This window comes from Amblyomma mixtum, chromosome 5, assembly GCF_055824585.1.
Source record: "Amblyomma mixtum isolate Tamu chromosome 5, ASM5582458v1, whole genome shotgun sequence".
Lineage (NCBI taxonomy): Eukaryota > Metazoa > Arthropoda > Arachnida > Ixodida > Ixodidae > Amblyomma > Amblyomma mixtum.
The window spans coordinates 128535647-128562058 of record NC_143016.1 but is presented as its reverse complement, the minus strand read 5'-3'; the positions used below and the strand labels follow the sequence as shown (position 1 = coordinate 128562058).

The 26412-nt window shown below is 43.6% G+C and overlaps 1 protein-coding gene across 3 annotated transcripts in view; it reads right to left on the bottom strand.

The window, feature by feature from the left end:
- Positions 1-1960: 1960 nt before the first annotated feature.
- na (sodium leak channel non-selective protein na) overlaps positions 1961-26412 on the bottom strand; it is a 59832-nt gene continuing 35380 nt past the window's right edge. For 2 of the 3 annotated variants that reach the window (XM_089546002.1, XM_089545999.1), the window contains 16 exons: positions 24820-24940; positions 21235-21333; positions 20897-21097; positions 19282-19356; positions 18636-18755; positions 18355-18423; positions 17827-17975; positions 16063-16156; positions 15355-15484; positions 13947-14062; positions 13828-13875; positions 13198-13307; positions 11296-11446; positions 9551-9763; positions 7754-7850; positions 1961-6389 (listed from right to left, as the gene is read on the bottom strand). In XM_089546002.1, the coding sequence (XP_089402128.1) occupies positions 6208-6389; positions 7754-7850; positions 9551-9763; positions 11296-11446; positions 13198-13307; positions 13828-13875; positions 13947-14062; positions 15355-15484; positions 16063-16156; positions 17827-17975; positions 18355-18423; positions 18636-18755; positions 19282-19356; positions 20897-21097; positions 21235-21333; positions 24820-24940 (1975 nt within the window). In that variant the 3' untranslated portion in view covers positions 1961-6207. The remainder of the gene's footprint in view (positions 6390-7753; positions 7851-9550; positions 9764-11295; positions 11447-13197; positions 13308-13827; positions 13876-13946; positions 14063-15354; positions 15485-16062; positions 16157-17826; positions 17976-18354; positions 18424-18635; positions 18756-19281; positions 19357-20896; positions 21098-21234; positions 21334-24819; positions 24941-26412) is intronic. The other variant, XM_089546001.1, reaches the window with a different exon arrangement.

The window sequence follows — 26412 nt, the reverse complement described above, 5'->3', positions numbered from 1 at the left end:
TCTCATGGACAACAGTTTAATACTTTCTACAAGGACGTGTTTACAAGCTGTACTAAAAAGAGCCAAAAAACCATGTTTGAGTGCTGTTTAGTACTGTGGCACTTGAATGTAACTGCTCTACCTCTATGACTTGAAGTGAGATACTGCAAGTTCTCTACGCCTGGCTGGCGAGCCTGAAATTGGTTATCGGCTGCTCACATGACTACCACTGAAGTACGCTGCGAGAATCCCATGGAAGATCAAAGACGACAAACTGGACTATGCTCTGAAAGGAAACCTCCAAAGCGCGTGCAAAGCGCCATTGCTCAACAAGAAACTTTTTCTTGCCAGAGATTTAATGCACCTGTGCTAAATCTATGGCGGAAGATTTGCACAATGAAGCAGCTTTGCAGCCAGAGCACTAAGTCAAGACTGAGACTACCGACTGAGAAGTGGAACTCTGAACCAGAGTGCTCAAAGGGATAACACCTTACTCTCCACCGAACAACCAGCAGCACAACAAAGCTGCACGCTCTAGAACAACGCAACACGCTGTGAATTTTTGAAATGCGCCTGTGACAGCTCTGTACGGTGAACACAGCTCATCAATCTCTAATGACACTCAACAGCTTCACTTACTGAAAAGGTTGTCTCAATTCTACCTGACTGCACTAACCAGCAAGGAAAAGTTTGAAAGAATGAATTTACTCTTCTGGTGTTGAATCTCAGACACGTAGTGCCAAGGCAAAAAAAGAAAATACGAAATACTTTAACACACAGAGCTAAACTGCACCTATTAAAATCACAGCTTGTCCATTCCATGTTGATCATGAAGTTGTGCCAAGGTTTTCATGGGGACAACTGGGAAAACACCATGTATTCAACGCAAACAACATCCCCTGTCACGCTACAGCACATATCAAAATTTCACAGCAAACCTGCAACACAGGTAAAGATGCTTCAGGCAGTACAAGTGTCCAGTGCAGCAGCACTGCTGCTCGACATTGGCACGCGCTGAATATGCTAGGAAGCCACATGCTTGCTTCAAACTTTTCAGCCTTTTGCTTTGCACAACAATAAACACGCCAGCCGAGCTTACATTAAGCAGCAGGAGTCTGCTCTGCAACAGTGAGCTTTATTCTTTTAGCCCAGCATTTGTTTTGCTGCAGACTGCACATATCGAGGGTAAAAAAGCATGCTTCGTAGGCTGTAATAGAAAGACATCTGCTGACCTCAAGCCTACAAGTCTCATACTACTATGTCACTGCATCGTTTTGAAACATGTCACTAGGGTATTCAGCAAAGGACATGTCACAATCTTTTTTTTTTTTTCTGCATCAGTTAATTTCAGAACTCCGAATTGTGCTGTTTGGCGCAGTTGGTGACAGATGTGGCCGGCAGGAAAGATTCACAAATGCATTACGCCCTAGCTTTTTATCTTGACATCTCTCTTCCTACCGTCATTCATTCCTGTCATTTTGCAAAGTGATGCAAGAGAGAGAAAAAAATTGACCTTTGAAATGAACATGCCATAACTCCATAACCTGATGCCCCTCTTGCCATCACAACAATCATTGCTATGTTGTTTTGCAATTGCTTTCAGCGAAAGAGATGTTGTAAAGTGGACATTTGTTCGCTTTTCTGAAATATTTTCTACCGAAAAAAATAAAGGCTGGTCTGTGAAGCATGGTTTTCTGATTAAAAGAAAACAAAAAAAAATGCGGAGAGGAGAGGAAACCTCGATCAATACACCAGATAGCACTACGGAGAGCAGCATAATTGCAGTCTATCTCGCCTTGCACCAAGTGTTAGAGCTTGCAGCTCAGGATTTTAGAAAATGGCTTTTTAGAGATGGCTATGCTTACACTGAAAGCAGCATACTCTGCTCTTTTTTTGAAGACAGGTTGTCTTGAGGCCACTGCTAGTGCACTGGAAACGAAGCACAAAAAGACCCCTGGGCAGCCCAAACAACACCTGGATGGAATATACCTGCTTGCAAATGCTTTTTTATGGACAAACAAAACATTTGCTCAACACTGGCTCTGTCGTAGAGTTACGCACTCACCGTGGTGGACATTGCATTATTTTAAACACAGTTTCACAAAGCGTCAACAACAGTGTGCAAGCATGACAAACAGAACGGGAAACAAGAATACAACAACGCATTGTACTAAACTACCACAGCACATGCCACATGTACGTACTACGAGCCAACAACCAACGAAAAAACAGACCAACACGGAGAATGTGTGCATGACGCCGAGAAGCATGACAGCCGTTCTGCTGCCACTTTCAAACACCTTTGTGGGAAAACTCAACAGGTGCTCAGACAAACGAAATGCTTGGTGCAATTCCAGGCACACAAAACTCATCCTCCATTCTGTCTGCGGCCTGAAAGTGCACGTGGAACGTGGTTACCATGCGTTTGCATTGCATCTTGTGCTGTAGTGCTCGAGTGCCACCTTGGAAACAGTCAACACATGTTGCATTTGTGTGTCGGAGGGCAACAAAGGGAGGCAAGTACAGTCAAGTGTGAAAGACATATCACGTGACAGCACACAGCAGCTTCCGTACAAAGTGCAAATCTAACACTGCAAGAGCAGTTGGTCAGCATGTGACCTATGCCACAAAGCAGGCTGTGCCTCCTCCGAACGTAGCACTAGTATTCGCGAATTCAGCCTAGCCTCATCAACATCTGCACAGGTCTGACAACCTTGTCTGCAACTCGTTAGCTAGCAGTCACCACATTCAAGCATTCATGAAATTCAGATGTGTAAGAAAACCCCTTGTGACCCTTCGCACACATGCTCATTTCAACAGCAGACCCTTTCTAGGTGAAATCCTACGAGGAGATTGCTCACAACTGCTCTGTATTTGAGCATACTCAGTGGCAGAGCTTGACATTCAACACTACAGAGCTTATCCCACAAAGTGAACTTCTGGCATGCTTATATCAATGTTAAGGAAAACAAAGCGTTCTCAAAGATCTGCAAATGTAACACGATTACCTAACGCTGAGTTAACCATTTGCTGAAGTTAGCTACCAAGGCAGGAATTTAGATCTCTACAAGCCATCTTTCTGGCTAGCATTGCAACTTACAGTGACTTGTATTTTTCAGCCCTTCCACTCCTACAACCGTCCACAATGCCAAGACAGAGAATGTGAATGTAAATACTAAACTGTTCCAGAAGTTCCTTATGATGTAAATTTTTTTATCAGCAGTTTGAGAATAAGATAGCAAGGTATCCTCCCTTTATTTGCTCAAGAGTCCAGAAGACTTGCCCACTGGCCTTGCAGCAACTCTGGCCCATTGCATGCATGCTAAGGTGGACATAATCACCCATGAGCAATGCCACAACGGCAGTGTCAAAGCAAACCAACTGTGGGCAATTGCGGTTTCATTCCACTGTAGCAGCACAAGAGCGAAGACACATTGCAAGAAACTGCCGTTTTCTTCTCAACTGGATGGACAAGCTTCGTTCCTCACTTAACGCAGGCATAATCAATGGTGTCTTGTCACCTCTACAAAAGTGGTGCCACCGCACTGACGCAATCGTCGAACAGCCCTCTCGGGAATTTTTTTTTTTTTTTGGTGCGTTGTGTTTTTCGTGGGGAACAAGCTTCCTGTCCAAAAGCACATTCATTTTCTCTGGTATAAAACGTTTTAGGAGTATTGCCATTGATTGTGTTCGTAAAAAGGTTACTCCTCTGGGTTGGAGAGGAGGAAGCAGCAAGTTTAATCGATGCACAGCCCTGGCAACGCAGTCTGCGTCAAGATGAAAACATTGTGTCCATCAACCTACTCAGGTTGCACCTTGGAAGGCACTGCTGACATTGCTCAAGGAGCCAGCTATGTGCAACAACATGAGGAGAATCGGGTTTGATTTGTGTTAAGTCCCATACTAGTAAGAAAATCAAAGTATTGCATAAGGAGACAAATAGGCTCTTGATATTTTAGCTCGTTCTTAGTTTTCACTGACATAGTGCAGATGCTGTGAAGATGACGTGGGTTACTGATGCAAAATACTGTTGCGCAACAGTCATGTCAATCTCGTGAAGAGACCACTAGTATTTATTGTTTCAATAATGTTCAGTGAAAGCATCAGCAGTTGGCACTAGGGCGAACCATAGCACTGCACATCAATCTAAACCAAATCTACAATGTTGTTGTCATTGGCTGTTTCTGAGACTTCAACATGCATTCTTGCATTTTAAAAATTTTTGACTTGCCGGTTCCATATGCCCGTATGTCTGGCACATTGTACTTTGGTCGTCCTGTGCATTTATCTCTGCACAGTTTTGCAGTCCCACATCTTGTTTCTCTAGCAGTTGGCACGTCTTAGAGCTGCAGCTGCTCACAGTGCTAGTAGTGGTGAGAAATTTACTTTTCATAATGTAATAAAGGCAGCCCAAATCTTTCAGCATGAATTTCTTGCCTTTATGCCATCAACAGAAACACTTCCATTTTCCACGGTTGGACTTTAATGTCTAATGCCACCTTCCAGTGAGGTTTCCCTTTGTTCTCATTCTGTCCACTTAACCATCCTTCAGAAAATGGTGAAAAGCTACATTCAGAAGCAGAATGACTCTGTTCCAAGCAGAGACTCGGAGCAATGGCTGCAGAAGAAACAGCACTTCTGGATGCTGCATGCGAGTGATTCTATCTTGATACATCAAATCCCCTTTTCACATAGCCATGTCTCTTAATTCCTCAAATTGCAGGGGTAACAAAAACGTCACTTTTTTTTTTTTTTAGGAGACTAATATAACTACCATCTAGCCATTACACTACGCAGAAAAATAACCCACCTGCCACAATTCTTTTCCTCATGTTTGAAAAAAGCCAACATTCTGCAGAGAATCGCTACAAGCTGGTAAAAAAAAGAAAGGAAGGTCCAGTAATATCTGTAAAGTTTTGCTAATTCTCACAACAGAGACAGGGTTAGCACTGCCATTCTAAGAACAAACCATTATGTAAAAAAAAAAAAAAAAAAATCCCATGTATGTCACAAATGTTGCAGAAGGCTACGATAGAAGTGCATTACAGTTCTGAGGAGAATGATTTATGGCTTACGGGGGGTTTAACGTCCCAAAGCGACTCAGGCTATGAGAGACGCCATAGTGAAGGGCTCCGGAAATTTCGACCACCTGGAGTTCTTTAATGTGCACTGACATCGCACAGAATATGGGCCTCTAGAATTTCACCTCCATCGAAATTTGACCACCATGGCCGGGATCGAACCCGCGTCTTTCGGGTCAGCTGCCGAGCGCCATAACCACTGAGCCACTGTGGCGGACAGTTTTGAGGAGAAGCTCATGTTATTTTTAAACGAACGCACAAAAGAAATTTGTAAAGCTGCGAGCTTATTTTGCAAGCCTAGCAAATAAGTAAAAAGAATTAGTGAAAATGAAATACATAAACCCTTAAAAGGACCAAAATGCTTCAAAGTATATCGTAACTTGCTCATCTCCTTATCACTTTTTTTTTTTCTCACTCTTCCTAATAAAAGACTCTCAGGGTTTCGCACTACTAGACATCTGGAGACAACTGAGCACAGTTCAAACTGAAAAGTGGAAGCATTGTTGCTGAGCCACCAGCCAGAAATATTTTTTAAACAGAGCATTAATTATTTAATCTGACTCATTTTTCCAGTCACCTCAAATCATCTGCGCAGGCTATAAAGTAGTACAGGCAGTGTAACCAGCACTAGGGTCCAGTGTTGCAGCTCTGAATTTCAGCACCAATGTCTCGCGCACAGCGAGAACAATTGTTAGCCCTATAATCTCAAATACGGTCATGCGTAACATAGTTTCTTCCATCCAGGAAGGGTATTGGTGGTGCCAGTGTGTGACTGGCACAAATGTACTGCCTAAAGGCATAGGAGACGGGGCGTGCTGGCGCTAAGATGAAAGCGTGGTTTTGAAAACAAGAATGTGCACTGGCATCCGGGGCATGGCTTTTGAGAGGCTCACTGGAAGGCATCAGTGGCTTTGAACTGCTGTGAACAGGCACAGCCAGTACAGGCCATACTGGCAAGACCTAGCACACTGGAACCCGTACTGTTAAACGCTGTACGAGTGTTGCCGAGGGCTGGCATCTGTTGCTGCTGCTGAACCTCCTCCTTCCCCGTGAGAAGCTAGGCAGGGGGGCAAGAGGGAGAGAGGGCTGTCGCGCAATTGCGTCCAGGCGGTGGCGGCGAGAGGCGGTGTAGGGGTGGCGGGCAGCGTCATGCATCCGAGTCCGAGGCACTCGACAGCTCGAGCTGGGAGCCCCACCAGTCGTGCACTTCGCCGACCAGGGAGCTCATGCGAAGTGCCCGGTAGCCCGCAGTCCCATTGTTCTCCTCTTCGTCAGGCGTGGGCGACGACAGCTCGCTGCCCTCACTCACGTCTGGCAGGCCCTTGGTGCCTGCAGCCACGAGCACATGAATGAAACATTCCACAGGTCGTTTGGATAGCAGGTAGCACAGCCAATGGATTAACACCAAGACGTTCTCGTTGTTAGGCAAACAACTGATTCTAAGAAGCAGTCAGCTTTGCACTTTCAGAGGTTTCCTTTTATGGAAGTCGATTAGGAGACCTTCTAAACCAGGAAATGCAGCTTCCTGAGGGTAACAGCGCACAAAGAGTGGTTGCTCCTACCTGGCATACAGCCATGACTGCTTACACACTCATGCATTCAGTCATTTGCTAGTTCAAAAATGAACCCAAACACACTCATGCATTCAGCCACTTCCTTGTTCAAAAATGAACTCAGACTTGGGAGGGTATTAGTTCAGGATCAACAAAATTGCAGGCCAGTTTTGCGCGCTGTTTGTTCAGTATCAGAGCCCAGTAATGCCTACTGACACAGCAGTAGCAGCATGGAGAACCCTACGAAAATTCCTGTGAAAGGATGCGGCTATCGACATTATTCCAACTTCTTAACAGCTGAAACAAACAGAGCACTAGCTGTGGTCAGCCTAAAATTGATCAGAATACATTGTTCGATTGTTCAGACTGTGCATTCAATGTCCTATATGTGCTGTCTTTGTGCTTAAGTTTGTTAGGGTAATGCCTAGCTTGTTTTACATGGGTGACATAACACTTCTTTTCAGGTTATGAAGTAGGAAACAACTCGAAGAACCCATTAGAAACAATCAATCAGTCAAAATGATCACAGCTCTTTTGCTTGACTACTTGGACCTAGCACAGGCCTAAATATTTAGATGAGCACACCAAATAAGAGCTCTCTAGAAAATCCACTTGTATTTACCGCAATTCTGCATTGTTCATTTCAACAAAGTGTTTTTTCACTAAGGGTGCCACAATGTCTCCTTTTTCAGCCCTCTGCTGAGTCATTTAACTTCTTCCAGCTATCTTTTCCTGCACAAAACGAAGTTGCTGTGCCGTGCACTGCATGACTTTCATGTTATGTGAACTGACGTGTTACGTTAGCTGACAACTTGTTCTCCACCTACAAATATGGCCGTTTTTTGCAGAAGGGATGGCACTGTATACTGCTCGGGTAAATATGAAATGCAACTCTTCAATTGTGAAATGGCATTCCATCCCACACTTGCCTGCTGAATGATTAAAGCAATCATAAGAACGCTTTTTAGAACAACACTGAAAAACAAAAAAGCCAGCAAGAATGTAAATGCATTGATTTCCATTATTGATGAAGGAGTCTAGTTCAGAGAAGTTCCAAATATATAGCGTAACACACCATCACAGTTAATAGGCTCACATCTATTCAAGGGCAGCAGAAAACACAAGGCAGCTGGTACTGACCAACTGGGCGTGAGGCCCACTTCTTCATCTGGAACCTCTCCTTTTCAACCCTGCTGGTACCTTCCGAGAGGGAAGGAATGAGGAATTTGCGGCCTCCCTGCAAATCCATCACACACACACAACACGCTGTCAATCCACTATGCAGTACGGGTGCCATAGTTCATTGCTACTTGCTTAAATTGATGGCTGCATAGCACACACTGTGCTCCAGAGATACTGCAAGCTGTCAAGGTGCACACACATCCTCACTTGCACTTTTTTGCAGGATTTGGCACACATGCAGAGAGAAGTATGCATGGCCCATGTCCTGTGCCCATGTCTAGCATTGAGGATGTGTAGCCATGGGCAAAATTTTACGAGATGAAGTTGCAAAGGAAAAACATTACTGCTGCATTGCCTCACTACTCAGTCAGCTTGTATTCATTCGAACAGATGCAGCATGCATGACCTCTCATGCTTCCAAGCTTTTCAGTGAGCTGGTTTGCCCGAGTGGAAGAAATAATTTTTTACTAGCGAACTTATATCCCATAAAATTTTGTCCACGACAAATCACTATTAAACAACATTTATTCTTAGCTGCCTACTGCCCAAGTCAGCATGGTTGAACACTTTGCATATCAGTTCTTTGGCTGGACTGACCACTTTGCAGAAGGCTTCAGAAAAAGTGCAGTCACATGCCTCTTGATGGCAAATTCATGGTATGTATACATGGTATATGGGGTTTAAGGTCACAAAGTGAGACACATAGGCTATGAGGGGCACCAAAGGGAAGGGCTCCAGATTAATTTCGACCACCTTGGGTCCTTTAATGTGCACTGATGTTGCACACTACCTAGGCGCTTTTTGCGTTTCACCTCGATCGAAGCGCAGCCATAACTGCCCGAACTCAAGGAGAGCGCGTGAAGAGGTGCAGATTGCCACTACATATTGCTAGGTCAAGAAGTATGCAAGTGTACACAGATTAACATTTGAGCTGGTTTTCTGTGACTATTGCCTGCAGGAGGCACAGCCCATTCACCACCAGCAAAGGCATACCTACTTCAGGCAAATGTAAGCATTGTTGACATGTGTGATGTGACGAAGAGTAGGCTTTTATGTCCATCATCTGGAGCGCACTAAATTTAAGCTAAGTAGTAACAAACAGAGCATGTTAAAGCACATCATTCCCCTCCAATTTGTTTCAGTTTCAGTTCAGCCACTGAGCTTTTCTCCTGTTTCAGAAAGAAATCACACAGTTAAAGTAGTTCACACTTCAGTATCTAAAAATCTGTGTCATATCTGACCTTGATAAAAGTTGAAACTGTCGTGTAACAGGCACAATCCATGTAAATTGCCACAATCTGAACAACTTAGAGAGCTTCAACCTTCAACCTGTGCATTGCTGTAGCATGAAAGGGAACTGAAACATTCACTAGGCTGCAGGAGTGGGCTAGCTGATTATCCGTGACATATGATATAGAGCACTAAATGCAAAAGGCAACACAAAGAACAGCTACACTAGTGCTGGCATCAGAGTATGAGGTCCATGAGAGTCTGAAAACTAAAGTTTGAGTATACAAGCGCTGACATGAGGGTCTGAGGTCCATGAGAGTCTGAGAACTAAAGTGTGAGACAAGCAAAAGAAGCCTCCAAGACAAGCATCTGAAAGCTGCACAGTAGTGCCCAAGAGCACGCACAGGAGAACTGTATTCGCCTTTTTCTACACTACTCCACCCGTAACGCCCCACTCGCACACCCCAGAAACTTGCGAACAAGAACACCAGCACTTGTCCTGCTCTGCTGATCAGTGCCTCCCACCTGTGAGGAGATGCTGTCGGAGCGACCGCCGAGGCCCTTCTTGCGCAGCCTTAGGGACGACGAGGGCTCCTCCTTACCCTCGTCCTTGAGGGCCTCCGAGGTGGAGGGCTTGTTTGGTGCTGCCTCTATGCCTCCACCCCCCGGAAAGAGGGCCTCGTTGGTGGCCCGCAGGCTGTGGATCAGGCTGTTCTGCTCCTTCTGCTGGAACCGTTGCTGCACGCCCACCCACCCCACGTGAGACTTCCAGTCAACGAGAGAAGGTGCACCCTCAAAAATAAACCCGCATGCTTCTCTTGCATGCAACAGTACAGCGCACATCAGCTTAAACAAAAACAAAGTCAGCTGACCATAAGCACCAGACTGCAAGGGCTCTTTCTCCCTCAGTTTCAAACTAACTGCAGGCAAGTGCACTTTACTATGCATGCACAAGAAATGCTCGCTATATGAAATTCTTTAATGTGATAGCATCAGAGGTCCCATTCGCAAGAAGAGCCAGTGTCCGTCTGTTCGCGTCACGGAAAAGCAGGCTGTCCACCTGCCACTGGGTTTTGGGCAACTTGCCCACCATGGCAGGTGACAATGAAATCATCAATTCAAATCAATTCATTGCAGTTGCCGCCTGCCCATCGTGGCACTGTGCATCAGCTCATTTGTTGAGAGAGAGACAGCCTCCCGAATACTTATCTGTGCAAAAAATGAGCTTACGGGAGCTCGGGAAGAGCAACCTGGGTCTCACAAGTCTTACCAGTGGCTGTGTTTGAAAGCAGTGGTGCATCGCTTAACCGCTGCACCAGTAGTGGTATGAGGACTCCCCACGATATATGAAGCTATAAAAGAAAATGAGTATTTGTGCAGGAGGGATCTCTAATGGTATCACACTGTACTCTTAAGGGTAGGTTACAGGGGCTCTGGAAAAGGCTCAAATAAAGTTGCAGTATGCCTGGGATATCAAAGGACACTGCTTCACTAATATCTTTCAGCAAGAATATTTTAATGTGTTTGTTAGGAGATGAGTTATCTGCAATCATAATTTGAACTGCAGCGTTTTCATGCCTTTCCCTCTCCTCTCATCACTTTTTTCACCCTGAAAGTTCAAGGTCTGCGCTCCTCTGCCAGCCCCACCCACTTGGCCCCACCCACTTGGCCCCACCCGCTTGGCCCCACCCACTTGGCCCCACCCACTTGGCCCCACCCACTCAGTCCCACCACTGCCTGCTCCTGGCCGCCAACGCGCACGAGAATTTCCCAGTGGGCCGAGCTTCCTGACCTACTGGTTTGCCAACTTTCGTGCACAATTTGTGGGCTCTCTGTCAATAAAATATTGTTTGCCTTAGGTGCTCATGACAACACCTATGTAGTGAATGAGCGAGTTTATGTACTCTCCTCAGGAGGTGTTTCAGGGCCCCTTTAAACGTTATCAAGTTTTTCGTCAAATGTTTGAATTAAAAGAGTAATTACTCATTATCATCCGCCCTAGGGATTTACACATTTCTGTTGTAGCCATGAGCTCTGAATTATTTTATGCCTGCAACAAAGTTAATGCCAGAATTGGTATTAGTTTCAAACAAGACAGAAAAGCTGAAAACATATGAGAGCTTCAGAATGCTTCAGAATGAAAAATATAAGAGAGGAGCTCTCGGAAACAGGCAGTTAAGACAATAAAATATGGCAATATGGCAGTTCAACAAATGGTAAGCCAGGCTGTGCAGAATTGGCAACAATGAGAGACGTTGGGGAGTGCGCACCGCTTTGATCCTTCGTAGGCACTTGTCTAGCCACTCGCGGATGGTCTGCTTGGCCACTTCTTCCTCGATGAGGTACTCCAGTTCCTCCCGAGCCAGCAGCTCTTCCAGCTGCAGGGCCTTGCGGATGTCCACTGACCGGTATGACAACATGCTGGAATGGGTGCGCAGCAATATGACGTCACTGCTGGCCAGCTTCCTCGTGCAAGAGGATGTGACAATGCAATTCAGGAGAAAATAATGTGCGCTTGTAGGTGTACACTCAGCATTTTCAAGTACGGCGAGGTAAATACTATAGCGATCACTGCAAGTGATGCTCTGGGTCTTCCCCTGTTCTTTCTGGCATGCTAGAGAGAATAGAAAATCTCACAGACAAAAAAACAAATGGCAGTGCTGACAAAAGGTAGTTTGGAACCGAGTGTGTTAATGGACTCTCAAGGTCTCATGGGAAGAAATGGTATCATGTTAACTGCAAATCCGGTGACGCACTCAGTAAGATTTTTATCACCAGCAGCATCCACTGATATGATGAGAGACCTTCTGTACCAAGAGACAAAACTCTATGCACCAAAGTTGTACATTTTGAAATGAGCAGAAAGTGCGACTCATTTTCCTTTCAGCTAATTTTTACCGGCTACGTGCCCTCCTTTGTTTCCAGTTTTTGACCTAAATATGTATTGTATTCATTTTGTAGCACAATGGTAGGAGAGTTCATAAGACAGGGACGAAGAGAACGTGGAGAATGTGGAAGTGCATCCCAGTGTGAAATACTATTGCCATGGTCTTGCTTATCAATCTGTTGTAAAAGAACAGCATTCTACTATATAATGCTTGTGGTTCATGCGTGTGTGTTAACCTTACAAAATGTGCAGCCTCTGTCAGAAATACACAGGCCACCACACTTGCTTGTAGACTGCACAGTTTAACTCGTTTTGCACCACCAGCACTCCAAATCTATACAATGAGCGGGAACTACTCTTTTCGCTCTTTCAAAGTTCAGGAGCTCCAGGGTTGCAATGGAAGCTGACTGTGAGAACTAGTGGTAGAGCGGCAAGCGTTCAGCCATGGTTCACGCTTTACCTCGCTTTGCCAACAACTACACAGAAGATACAGCAGCGAGAAAAGTTGGTAGCCATGCAGCCAACACGCATTCGCGCCTCTCGAACCCAACGATACTGCCCTGGAACCAGTGACACACAGTCGGTTGTTGTAGCTTTCCAGCAGCCATTCTCCGCTCACGTCAAATATCCTGAGCGGAGGTAGTGAAAACAACGATACTTTTCGCCTGGTGTCAAATTTTTTTATGCGACACCGCAGTAAATGAGGTAACACAACAAGGAGTTAGCTGTGCATGCAGTACCATTATATACACAGTACTGCCCAGCGGCGAGCGCCAGCTCTCTCATCATATCGCTATTGTGCAATCAATAAAAAAAAACGTGAAAAAAGTGCCAAACGCTCACTGCAAACTGTGGTGACATTCAACATTTCACCAAGCTGGAGCATAATGCACTGAAACGAATACAGTGATATGCCTGCTGATGAAAAAGGGCGTCCAACCAGTTGTTTCGACCAAGATAACGTGGCGTACACCACTTTTGCTACAGCAGTAAGTTGAAAGTGTTTGTGCTACATCCTTCCTTATCACACTCTAACTTGCACTGTTGTGTTCTAAAGTGCACGCTACCAAAACTGCACCTTTCCGCTGTATAAAGGTGCCCCATGGGAATCTTCTCAGTCCATTTCTAGAATTTCCTCGAAAGGCATTATCCATGCGTGCTTTTTATGGCATACAGATACAAGTAAATACATTAACATTATGCATATGTACAACCTGCACTCAATTCTTTGTTTAGCTCACTTGCAAAATATTTCAACAAGCTCGTCACAAAGAACAGCACCTACTTCAGCACATCGTGAAACGTGACATCCTCTCCATTGTGCAGGCGCTCCATTTCATAGCACATGTGTTTGAAGAGCAATCTATCCTTTTCCGGATCCACTTCAAGGCGGCCCTTTGAGAGGAGGAGAGAACACAAAGGAGGGACGGGTGAAAGTTAAGAGCCGTGAAGAGTGATCCTCGATTTGTTTCATTCACCTGACAAGCTAACATTCAGGGAACATGTAGTTTGAAGTTCGAAGTTTATTTTTTTACCACAAAGCAAAATTGATACATGAGATGTGATAGGGAAGGTGGGAAAAAAGCTACACAATAGTAGCTTGACTAGCCCCACCTCTCAATATCTGGCAGCGAACGCTTTGACAAAGATGAGTAGCACAGATGTATGCATGAATATGTGCATAACACTGTAAAATTCATCTGGATTCATTGCTATAATTTATCAGCCCAGGCTCTGAAACTAAGCAGCTTAATTTCAGTGCTTGAATGCATTTCTGAGGCGCCTGTGCTCACATAAGAAATGAGCACGTTTGGGTAAGACTCCGATAACATTTTATGAAGCCTGAACAAAAAAGCATACTTAAGGTAAAAGGAAGGAAACAGAATCTGAGAAACGCATTAAAGAGGTCACTCACCTTAAGAAGCCTTAAGACAAATTTTACTCGTCTTATTGGGATCAAACCCTGAAAGAACAAAGAAAGAACTTCAGAACAGCACAAGATAACACAGAAAGGTCCAAGTCAAAGGTCATTACCCTTTGTTGAATGTCTACCATATTCCACGTGTTTTGGAAATTTCTGATATCTGCATAGCTGAGAAGTGCATCTTCTTCATTGGAGTAAAACAAGGAAAAGTTCTCCATGATAATGGCTGAAAGACAGAGCAGAATTTGCAAACAGGCCTTGACAGGTGAGTGCTATCTTTTGTAAAATGTCAGCAACACCTGTTGCTTTAAAAAATACATGTACTCCGTACGTGCGTGCACATCTCTTAGCGTGAACATGTTTCTTATGCTACAAAAATGTTATGTGTTAAGATGCAAACCAACTCGCCCAAAAATTCACTTTACTGAAGTAGATCTTTGGTTTTCATAGATCTTTTCAGAGAAACTCACTCTACAGTCAACTGTTTTTTCTGACCACTCTGAAGGCTCAAAATCTGCCACAGTAAATGGAGCATCATGGAGCTCCTAAGCATTGAAAGAACAAGTTTGCCTCATTTTCGGGCACAAATGAATTAGATTCACCAATGTACGTCCTAGACAATGTTCATAGCATGCACCTGCACTTTTTCCCCTTTTTTTCGCCCACTTGATCTCTTCTGCCAAAGGTGCCTACCCATGGCGAAACAGTTACTTTGACTTTCCTTTCTTCATAATCTATACCTGCCTCCTCTTGGGTACAACACTGCGCTTCTCTGCATAAATTCTGCACTTGTATAGAGTTGGGTGCTTTCTGCCGTCTTTGAACAAGAAGGCTGAGCAAGAAGTGGAACATTGTTCGCTGATCAGATTTGCAGCATGTAAACCATGCAATATATTGTAGGCTTGAACACCAAAATCTGCTTGAAGCACTTCACTTAATTTCTACAGGCTAATTTGTATTTGAAAAACCTGAGTGCTATCCCGAGGATTCAGGCTGATATTAGCATTTACCACATACAGTAAAATCTCGATGATATGATTGCGGTTGATACCAGTTTTGGGATGATCTGAACTAGTAAAATTCCCTGGTTGGAGTGCATTATGTACAATGTGCAGAATTTAGGATGTTCCAAACACACTGCCATACCCCTACTAACGATAGGAATGCAAAAGCTGCAACCATACTCCCGCATACCAGGCATTTCCGTACATCACCAGTGCCGCAATCTTCGCTGCAGTATGCATTGCAAGCAGTGAGCGGTGGCGTGCGGCCATAAACGAATCCCTTCAACCATAAACAAATCAGCGTGAATGCATTTCTGGCACTCCTGCATACATACTTTGTTTGTTTTGGATGATATGAATGATACATATATAGTTTTTGTGACCCCGTGAGATTTGTATCATCGAGATCCTACTGTACACCGCATCATTTACATCTAAAATCATTTCCGAGGGAGTTACATAACAGAAAAGTCGCAACCACCTTCAAAAGTCTGTTGCATGCCAGTTCACTCACCAACTAAAAGGTTAAGCACAATGTAGGTAATGATAACGTAAAAAGAGCAGAAGAAGATGAGACTCCCAGTGAAGTTGCCACAATCTGTCTCCCAATAGTTGTCGGCAAGGGTGCAGTAGGGAGGACTAACCTGCAAAGTAAAAGATCGCTTAATTTCATACCGAGTCTGATACCGAATTTAGACTTCTATGTTGGTGCCACCGTACATTCACACAAGCCCAAATTCTATTACTCAGTGCTCGCAACTTGTCCTGCAGATGGACTGGCTGCCATTGTGAGGGGTTTCTGTTTCTTTCCTTGAGGAGTGCACAAGTGCAAGATAACATTTCACAGATAAGGGCAAACTGAGGAGCAATTGTGTCGTCAGGTTAGTGAAAACTAGGAACTTTGTTGCAAATTGGGTAAAACGGCTGGACACAAAACTCATCACTGTCAAAGGAATCACAATTGCAATGACAACCACAGCCTAATGCCAGGATCACGCAAAACACCTTGCTGAAGTGTTGTACACCTAACAGCTTAGTATTATTATCAGTCTGAGCTACCAATTATGGCAGTGTGCGTGAAAAAAACTTCCACGCTGAAATCTTGCCCGAATGCTATGATAGATCTGTACCAATTCACCCTCAAGCTAAAATACTAAATGACACGCTTCTAGGACCTGCTGTGAAACAGTGGAATGTGCACGAGGCACGTCCAAGTTCTCACCATGCAGTCGTGCATGATCTTGTTCCAGTCTTCTCCCGTGACTATCCTGAACAGCATTGCCATCCCATTTGGTGCTGTCTTAAAGTTTGCTTGCCTGAACCAGTATACATGAAAGGAGAAAAGGAGCTCAAAAAGTATGCAAGCCAAGGCTAGCAGCAAACAGAAAGGTGCAAAGCCCGCAAGACTGCGAAACAAAAAGTGGCAGAAAATGTGACACAGGCTGGGGGTGGCCATGACAGCTGGAAGGGGAGGAAGCACGGAGCGTTAGCTTGAGCACAGTATTAGAAAGCCTCTGGTGGAGTAAGGAGTAAGCCAGTGCTGTACCAGGTTAGTCGCACTACAATGAAATTGTCTAAATGTAACAAACAACAGCCATCAGCTGAACCTCTTTTTACGCTGACAGCTATGAGATAGAACAATGTATTGCTACAACAAAATACATGCAATGGAAATATCAAGTCTGGTTGACTCCTCAATTTACATGAGCAATTGCAAAAGTGCACAATTAGTAAATGCCAAACTTATACAGTAGACTCCCTTTAAGATGAACTTGAAGGGATCATGAAAATTTGTCTTATCAGGAATTCATCTTAACAGAAGTGCCCCCAAAACAGATATGGTGAGCATACCAAGTGTGCCCAAGAGAACAATGAATAAAATGGCTTCACACTGAGAGGTTATTGAAAATAGAAAATTTATTGCACTATGCATGAAGTGACTTACAGATGGAGGGCATGAGGGAAGCTTATGTTATCCTACTTGAAAAGGGCACTGGTCTCTTTTTTTTTTTTTTGCCATCCCTCTTTCTTTTCCGCCATGACTGCTATTTGTGTTCTTTTTCCGACTTTTGCTTTCCCTCCGGCTCTGAGCGTGCCCAGCTGGGTAGCCATGGGTCTCTCTTATATCTCGCTCCTTTCACAGAGTGGCCGTTCTGAACCCTACGAGTAGATGCACCACACACCTTTTCCTCCGCCGCAGGCAATGTGCAAGCGACACTGATATCTGGCCATCTCTGTGTCACGATAGCACGTGTTACTATGTTGTGTCATTTGAAGTTTTGGCTCCTTTACGCCTATGTGTCTTTCAGTCTGCCGGAAGTACCACACAGCACATGATGTAAGCGTGATGCCAAGGCCTGGCCATGTTAGATCTGAGCACTGCACACAGGCAGGCGCAAAAGGTGCCCTGTCTTCCTCGCACCACCAAGAAAGCACCCACTCTTGCAAGACTGCTTCCTTGCACTTTTGAGCGAAAGTGCGCAGAGGCTACCCGCTGGGGGGTGTGCTTTCATGCATGGAAGCATTTTGTCATTTATTTCTTTTTTCTTTGACAGCTCTGAGCGATGCTTTGCGAGTACTGTTACATGGGGTCTCTTCAGTTAGTGGTCGCTGTGAAAGTTTGTCTTACCCGAAAGACACGAAACAATTCGTATGAAACGTTTTTTTTTTTTTTTTTACTGAATCCGATAGAGAACGAACCACATGTTCTTACAGTGTTCACCTTATCCAAGAGATCGCCTTGACTGAGTTCGTCTCAATGGGAGTTTACTGTATTTGAACCCCACTAGACTTCATACGTCCAAAAATAGTTACAATAAAAATAAGGAAATGTGTTTTGGTGGTTTCTCTTTTGCCGCTTATAAAAGCATCGGTGCACATCGCATGTAAACCAATTTAGCTCTCGTTAAAGTTGGGATCCTTCTACTAGGAATGTTTCATAAGGATGTTTATTCCTGCAAGGACAAGGAATGCTCTCTACACTCACCTCCCAATGTGTTCTCCAAATTTGACGTTCCCAAAGAGAATGACTCCAGTCAAAGCATAAAACAAGATGAGAAGAAACATGCCCATGATGATGAAAAAGCTTTTGTACACGGAGACCACCACAGTCAGCATTAACATCTTCAAGGTGGCCTGAAAAGAGCCAAAGGCAACACACATTTTTAACATCCAACCGGCATTTCTGTATTTTATGTGCAACCGCAGGTTTTTTACTTTAAAGCAAGGTCACCTATGGCACAGATCTGATGTATGCTGTGTTTAGAGTATGAATAAGCACAAAGAAAGGAATAAAGCTTTACTCTATTTGTGTGAGGTCTGTGCAATCAATGTAACATTTTGTCAGCTTAGATAACAAATTTATTACACTGTGCCAGCCTAAATTACCTAAATTTGTCAATATTTTTATTGGTAGCAGTATAACCACTAATATCTCTGAGCTTTTGAGGTGATACACTAGAGATAAGCAATTTGGACAAAAGCAGCATTTGCAAAAGTGCTGCATAGTACTTACATGTTTTCCAGTTATAGTGAAGAAACGTAGTATAACAACAACAAATCCAAAAGAGTTGCTGAAGTCATTCTGCAATCAGAATAAAGGAGAAAAAAAAAGGTTAGCTTCCCAGATTTTGGGCACTTAGAATATGATAAGATGTAGTGTCCTGCAAAAAATGATATGTAACACATTAGAACTAGCCTTACCAGCAATATTTTTTGCCAGAGTCTCACAAAAGTCTTGCACATCCAGATGCACTATAACGTGCTTGAAAAGGATGTGCTACGCTGTTTGCTTACCATCATCATAAAGTGCATTATCACCCAGATAACGCCGAGAAATGTGACGAACAGATCATATCGATTTCTCCTGCTTTGCCAGTATCCCCTGGGTGTGAACGCAATGTTCTTCATAGTAACCTGCAATTTCAATCAAAACTTGCCATTATTGCAAGGTTTTCCTCAACATGTTGCTTTCATTATGGTCAGTAAATCTGCAAATGCAACACTACATATTTTGAGGCTAAAAGTAGAGCACCATCACAAACCTCGTTCTGTCAAGCAATAAATGTGTATTATTATCATGCAAAAGCTAAGCAGAAACACTGGTGCTTACTTTATTTCTGCGACCTCCAGGTACTTGGGGTCTCATTTTTTTATGGCACTGTCGCAATTATTAAATCTTCAAGTTTTTTTACAGCAGTCACAAATTATATTTCGATACAGGTGAGTCTACAGCCTCCTGTTCTATTGCATTTTGCTGTTCTGTTACTTTTCCACATGCCTTGACCGACATATAATATTTAAGTGCTTCGACAAGACCTTACATTTGTATCCGCCCAAATGCAACTCAGCTGAAATGGTAGCGGCTACTACTGTGCACCTTCCTAGGCTATTATAGTTTTTTCCTTAATTGGAAAAAAAGAATTCCAAGAACAGCACTTACCTCAACCGTAAATAATATTGTGAAACCGGCAGAAACTGTCGCAAGCGGGATCGTATGAGGTTCATCCGATTTCCACTGCAACCAGTAGAAGAAATTAGCTCAACTTGACAGTTTGAGACGTAACTGCAAGAACGTGTTACCATATTTTCCGGTCTATAAGTTTCACTTGTGTATAAGTTGCACCTTTCTTGCAAATAGAAGTTTTTCCGAAAAAAGAAAGACAAAAAAGATTATGAATGATTTACTAAATTGAACTAAACGCGGTGAGGGTGCGCAAGCACAATCTCACCTTCGTTGGCACACTACACCAGATACTACATCCCCCACACAATGTGGTTTTACACTGTCAGCTGCAATCTGAACACATCATGTGACGCATATGTCCTCTTTTCCTCTTATTATGACGCAGATTTCCTCCTTACCACAGAGCTCTATCCATTGTGTAACCTTTTCATCTTGGAAGCAACTAGTGTGATATGACTTCCTTCTTTCCACGTTGATGCAGCTGGCTGACACTTTGTTGCCGCTGCTGTGAAACTGGTTTTCCTCCTTTCCGCTTGCCCACCTGCCCGCCGGTTTATGAGCAGCCTGCCATCCTCACAGGCTTCGACCGCAGAGAAGATGGCTTTTCCGCTAGTCAGGCATCTAGTACTAGCACACTAAAAACCACACAATTCACACCAGTGTATAAGGTGCACTGAGGACCTCTTTATCACATAGTGCAAAGAAAACATACATAATTATGGCAGCTGCTGTGTGCAGACTATTGATCTGCCTTTTTTTGTTGGCTTTATCGACCAGTGCCAGTCCCTTTGACTTGTCTCCTGCTATCTAGTTCCCATTCGCCACAGCATATTCAACGTCATGCAACTTGAATTTTGCACTGCAGCTCCTTCACCTTGCATGTGGTGTGGTGGCGCCATGCTGAACAAGCACAGTGCACAATGCACACGAAGCCAAATGGACTTGACGCCGAAACCGAAACTTTCCAGAATAGGGCTGGACTGGATGCGGTGGTGGTGCATGCTTCACACTGCTGCAATCAGTTTGGTTGTGGTGACATTATGTGATTCCACTTATACGATAACATTTTAAAAATATGACATTTTTCCTTCTTTTACAAACTAATTTTTTTTTAAGAGCGCTAGCTCTTACTCATCACGTTTTGAGATTTCGTGGGGTCTGCTACCACCCTGAGATCACAGCGCCATCTGTGGCAGCAACTAGAAAACAGCACATCTCGCACTGAGACTTGTAGTGCCATCTACAACGGCATTGTAGAAACAACCACCTGCCGCATGCCAATGATGACATCAAAGCTCCAATATGGTGGACAGAGGTGGGACTATGTGAGTATGATGCCAGGCAATTCTAGTAAACCAAACAGCTAACACTTGTTACTTCAACGTCTTCCAGACGGTGGCGGCTTTTTTTTTTTTGTCAGACACAGTTACTGGACATAGCAGAAGAAGATGTGCCATTTTTTCGCCATATGCAAGTTGCAACGGTGAAAAATTAAAAAAAAAATCAGACTTATATGCCGGAAGATATGGCAATTTTTTTACACTTAAGTGGCACCAGCAGTTGAAAGTAGGTGTGAAACATTGCCACTCACGCTGACGCATAGCAGGCTGCTGTTGGCCATGACAAGCATGGCAATGGCCCTCTTGAAAAGCAGGTTCTGGGTGATGTCGTACATGAAAGCACGCAGCTTGTGATGGTCGGGCCGCGGCGGCAGGTGAAGCGGCTGCGCAATCTTGAGTCGTTTCTTGAGGTCACACCACCGGCGCTGGTCAACCGTCAGCAGTGCTGTTCCCTGTTATGCGCACCGTTGAAGCACAAACCAGAGGAATTCAGGGGAAGAAGTGCGCGTACTTAAGTAATGAGCTAACTGGAGCACAAGACAGCTAGAAGATGAAGCCCAGGGAGGGATAATGTTTAGAAGCTTCTCACCTTGTTCTCACTGTAGTTTGCAATCACAACTCCAACAAACAGTGTCAGCCCAATCATACAGCCAAGGAATACAAAGATGTGAATGTAGATGGCATGAACCTGAAAAGGAAATCAACAATTTGATTTTACCTCATTTGTATTATTATATTTTTCCACATCCCATTAGTATTGCCTACTTGATTGTGACATAATAATACAGCACATCCAGATCATCCTTGTCAAATGCGCCATTTGGCCGAAAATTCACAGTATTCTAGACATTTACTTTACGACATAATGTGCTGATGATGTGTAAATGCAGCAATACACCAGGATTAAAGCAGGATTTTTTGCAGCAGCCTGAAACAATGTTAAACTACATTCATTTACTTTGTCTGGCGACAAAAACTTCAGAAAATTAACATGTACATTTTTCCCATTAATTTTCATTCTTATCTGGCCAGAAAAACAGAGCCAAAAACGAACACCATAACTATTGTAATACATGAGGATGTGCACTGCCAATGTCTACATGAACTAAGGTGGAAGACCGGGCTTGTTACGGACCTAGGATACAAATATGGACTAAGGAGCAGGATACGGATGTAGAAAAAAACATGACGACACGAGTGCTGTCAACTGTTTGTTCATGGCACTCGTGTCGTCTCGTTCTTTTCTGCGTCTGTGTCCTGTTCTGCGCTGTTTTGTGATGACTACTTCAACCAGCAATTCATTATCACAAATTATGAAATATAAGCATACTATTACATATTCATACTCGTAAGATTAGTTACTTATGCTGCTGCACATTGATGCTCAGGTGTTTTCCACTGCACTATTACCATTGCTGATGTTCACTAAACTTGCAAGTTCGTTAGATGTGGTTTCTGAGCAGCTGGAGAAGAATCGAAACACAGTCATCAAAGGCACTTCAAAAAGTACAAGTTATGTTTGTGCTGCTGGGAAAGCAGTCACAACTAATCACTGTTACTTGCTAAGATGCACTTTGTTGTGAACTTGCATCAAAGATAACATGAAAATTTGAATGAGTCTTCATGCCGGATTAAAATCCATTGCCTGCTTGGCTATGTGCTAGCATGCTACAGCATTGCACTAGTAGCTGCTTGTACCCGGAACAACACAAAGGTGGCAGGCATGCAACAGCAACGTGCTAATTGTGTTAACAAACACAAACCAGCCACACATTTAACAGCAAAACACAAAATGAGCAAAGAATCAAAATAATTGACTTTCTAAATTCTAAAACATTTCAGATAGTATATTTGAACACGTATTGCTTCATTTGGCAGAAATGCGCAGAAAGTTGCATTATGATGTGCACCTTTTTTTAGCCCGAGCTACATGCAACAGATCAATGAAACATGAGGCTACCACTGGCAATAACAGCAGCACAGCAGAGTTATACCTCAGAAAAACAAGAATTAGTATCAGGTACCTAAATATGCCAATGCCCTGAGTACATTATTAAAGGTAGACTTCAAAGCTGGCAGCTAATGACGACAAGAACACGAAATGTGCACTGGCTGGTGTCAAATGGTTTAAAGCACTGAGGACTAACTAGCTTGTGTGCTTTTGAAGTGCAATTTACACACTATTAAGTGATAGCAAGGGACATACAAACACTAAGAAACTGAAACAACCTAGAATTTCTGCACAGGGACAGTCTTTATCAGCTGTACCATACTTACAAATATTGCCCACATTAGCACAGCAATAGCCTATAAGGCTACAAAAGAAAGATCTAACGCCATTATGAGGGTCCCTAAGCATACTAGACAAATGTTATAGCTTCTTCAACCAGTTGATCAAGCGGCACTGCTCCATGCTGTTCTGGTTAACTCAGTTCATAGAGCAAGCACCTCAGTCTGCTAGAAGAATTTTTCTTTGATTACAAATATCTACGAAAGTTGCCCAGCACTATTTTTGCACCCATGCACAGTGCTTATGTAAGTGTGAATCGTAATAACTCTTTCATTGCGAACCTGCTCCAACAAAACGCAATCGCAAGAAGACACTACAGTTCTCGCTGCATATATAACAATTTCATGCACTGTTTAGCATTGGAGGCACCTGAGACAGCCAAGCATTTTAAAGAGAATGCTATAATACGGTGGGGAGTATGAACATTAGTATTTGGTATATGGTAAATGTTGACTACACAGATGGTTAAGACAAATTTTGGCAGGAAGAACTTTACAAGATTTATTATGTGCAGTAGCTAATAATCAACCTCTTTTCTTTTAGCATTTTGGTAAAACCACTCCAAATTGTTAACCTTACAAAATGTGCAGCCTTTGCCAGAAATGCACAGGCCACCACACTTGCTTGTGGACCGCACAATTCAGCTCGTTTTGCACCACCAGCACTCCAAATCTATACATTGAGGGGGAACTATTGCTTTCGCTCTTTCAAAGTTGAGGAGTTCCAGGGTTGCAATGGAAGCTAACTGCGAGGCCCAGTAGCAATGCTTGTTCACCTGTATACTTTTTCAAAAAAAAAAAAAGGTTTGGTTTGGTTTATTGGGGTTTAATGTTCCAAAGCAACTCGGGCTATGAGGGACGCCGTAGTGAAGGGCTCCGGAAATTTCCACTACCTGGGGTTCTTTAACGTGCACTGACATCGCACAGAACATGGGCCTCTAGAATATCGCCTTCATCGAAATTCAGCCGCCGCGGCCGGGATCGAACCCGCGTCTTTCGGGTCAGCAGCCGAGTGCCGTAACCACTAAGCCACCGCAGCCGGGCAATACAGTCAAACCTCATTACAATGAACAATGATATTATGAATTATCGGTTACATTGAACTGTTCCCAAATATTTTCAACAAACAGATGCACTTCTTACTTCATATACTGAACACGGTTTGTCATAAAATGGATATATCGAACTGCCGAGTGCCAATCTGTGCCCGATTGGATGGCAGGTGGCAGGCTATGCCTCTCGGACCTGACGACAATGCCCCGGAACATGCGACACAATCAGTTGTTGCAGCTTTCCAGCAGCCATTCTCTGCTCACATTGACTTTTACAGAGTCAAGGCGGCGAAAACGGCGATAGCTTTCGTGCTGGCGTGCAGTTTTTACGTGGCATTGCTGTAATGTGAGGAAGCCACCCTAGCTGGCATTTTAACTGCCACTACTGCCGTGCGCTGCGGTGCTGTGCGGCGAAGCCAAATTAACCAGCATTTGCTACTCTTTTTTTTTTTATGGCCTCCGCAAAACGGTGCTAAAACTACAGAAACCGTCTCTTCGAGTTGCCAATCCTAAATTTAGCTTCTCCATCGTGAGTTTTTTGGTGACATTTTATGTTACGAGTTTCGGGTATATCAAACTATTTTATAATTTTTTTACCAGTTTGTTATGACGAGGTTTCACTGTACCTCCCAACAAGACCCTTAGTATGAGTGATAGAAGCCACGAAAAACTGCATGCATCTGCAGTGAACCTGTACTGCTAAATCCGTGAACTAATGAAGACCTCACATGCAGCACTGCTGACCAATCAACGTGCAGTGTGAAGCAGAGGCAATGAAGTGAACGGAGCGAGCGAGTGAGGAGGACACCAGTGTTCATGTTAGAGACACTTACTGGCCCCAGTCTGTGTAGGAGAACATCTCGAATGTCTAGCCAGCCCTTGAAAGAGAGCACCTCAAAGAGTGCAAGCATAGCATTGCCAATACTGTCAAAGTTGAACCTGCGAGGGTTTGCCCTGCGGAGACCAACAGAGTAGCCAGGGTGTGGAGAGAGAGAGAGAATAGGCACAGTGAGGCACACGCAGGACAGAGAGAAAGAGGAAAGCTTTCTACTTCTCTCTCTCTCCTCATCTAGAAAGCGTAAAGAACACAGTGGTGCAATGCACTACAGTGACAGCACCATGCTTACTAACTGTGCTACTACCAGCTGGTCTTCTTATTGCCCAAGCACAACAGCAACTGCATTACTGGTCATAGAGTTAAATGCAGCACTACATGAAGTTAAATTAACACATATGCCATGCACATGCAAACTGTGAGTGGTAAACATATGCAGTGGCAGTTTTAAACACTGCTGATCCTATGCATATGCTCACTGCCCACGCAGCTCACATGTGCATGCACATATGAAAGTTGCATTGCAATTTGACATGCAACACTGCATTTCTGTATTGCCAGCAATAAAACTGCAACCTCAAATTTCATGTGAAAATACACTATACAAATGCGTAAGTGGCTCATTTTGAAGTTATGCTCTTAAGATTTTCGTTCATTGGACCTTCGCAGCGTGTTTTGTGTGATGGTTCCGTAACAAAAGTTCCCCTCCAAAAAACCTTAACGATAATGTGATGTTTCATCTGCCTAATTACAGCATTTCTTGCGTTGGCACCAATTTATCGGACTAATGCCATAGCACTTTTTTGCCCCGTGGCTATTTGATTTTTATAGCACTTCATGTGAAAAATATTCAAGAGCTTTGTGCACTGCACTTTGACCGAACAATGTCAATGTTCCAAAGTAAAAGTATAAGGTACAGTAAAATTTTTGATAGCTGCCACAAGACTCTTTGCAGACCATTTCACCATTTCCAACATGAAATGCTCATAGCATACTAGGAGCACTTTTATGCCACTAAGGCACAATAGATCACAAATAAAATCTCCTAGTGTGAACACGAAAACTACAAATTTACAACATGTTTTCCAGAGCCACTGTATTTCTACACGTAATTGTTTATGGCCAGTTTAAAATCAACACAGCATGTAAACACAAGCAACAGGATTTACATGATGCAGAGCAATAGCTGGCCAGTGTGGAATACTGTGACAAGTGGTTAAGCACATATTTAACACTCTGACATATCAATACTTGCAAAAATCTGTTTCAAGCAATCTATGCAGCACACACTATGTTCTAGCTAAGTAGAATTTCCAACTAACCAAACACAATCTGGAAAGACGTTAGTTTGCAGAGCGTGAAGATACGGGCACTGGTCTACACCTGCGGAAAGTGCAGTTAGTCCTAGGTGTTCCCATTTAGACAACGTTTAGTGGTACAGAAGTGCACAGATCTTTTTCCCTTGCTTTTGAGTGCAAGTAATCATGGGCACCTCTGCAGACTGGATTCAAGCAACTGCAGTTTGTAATGAAAGCCAAATAAATGGCGCAATCACCTTTTCAGCAAAATGTACCCCACTTATTGTTACCAT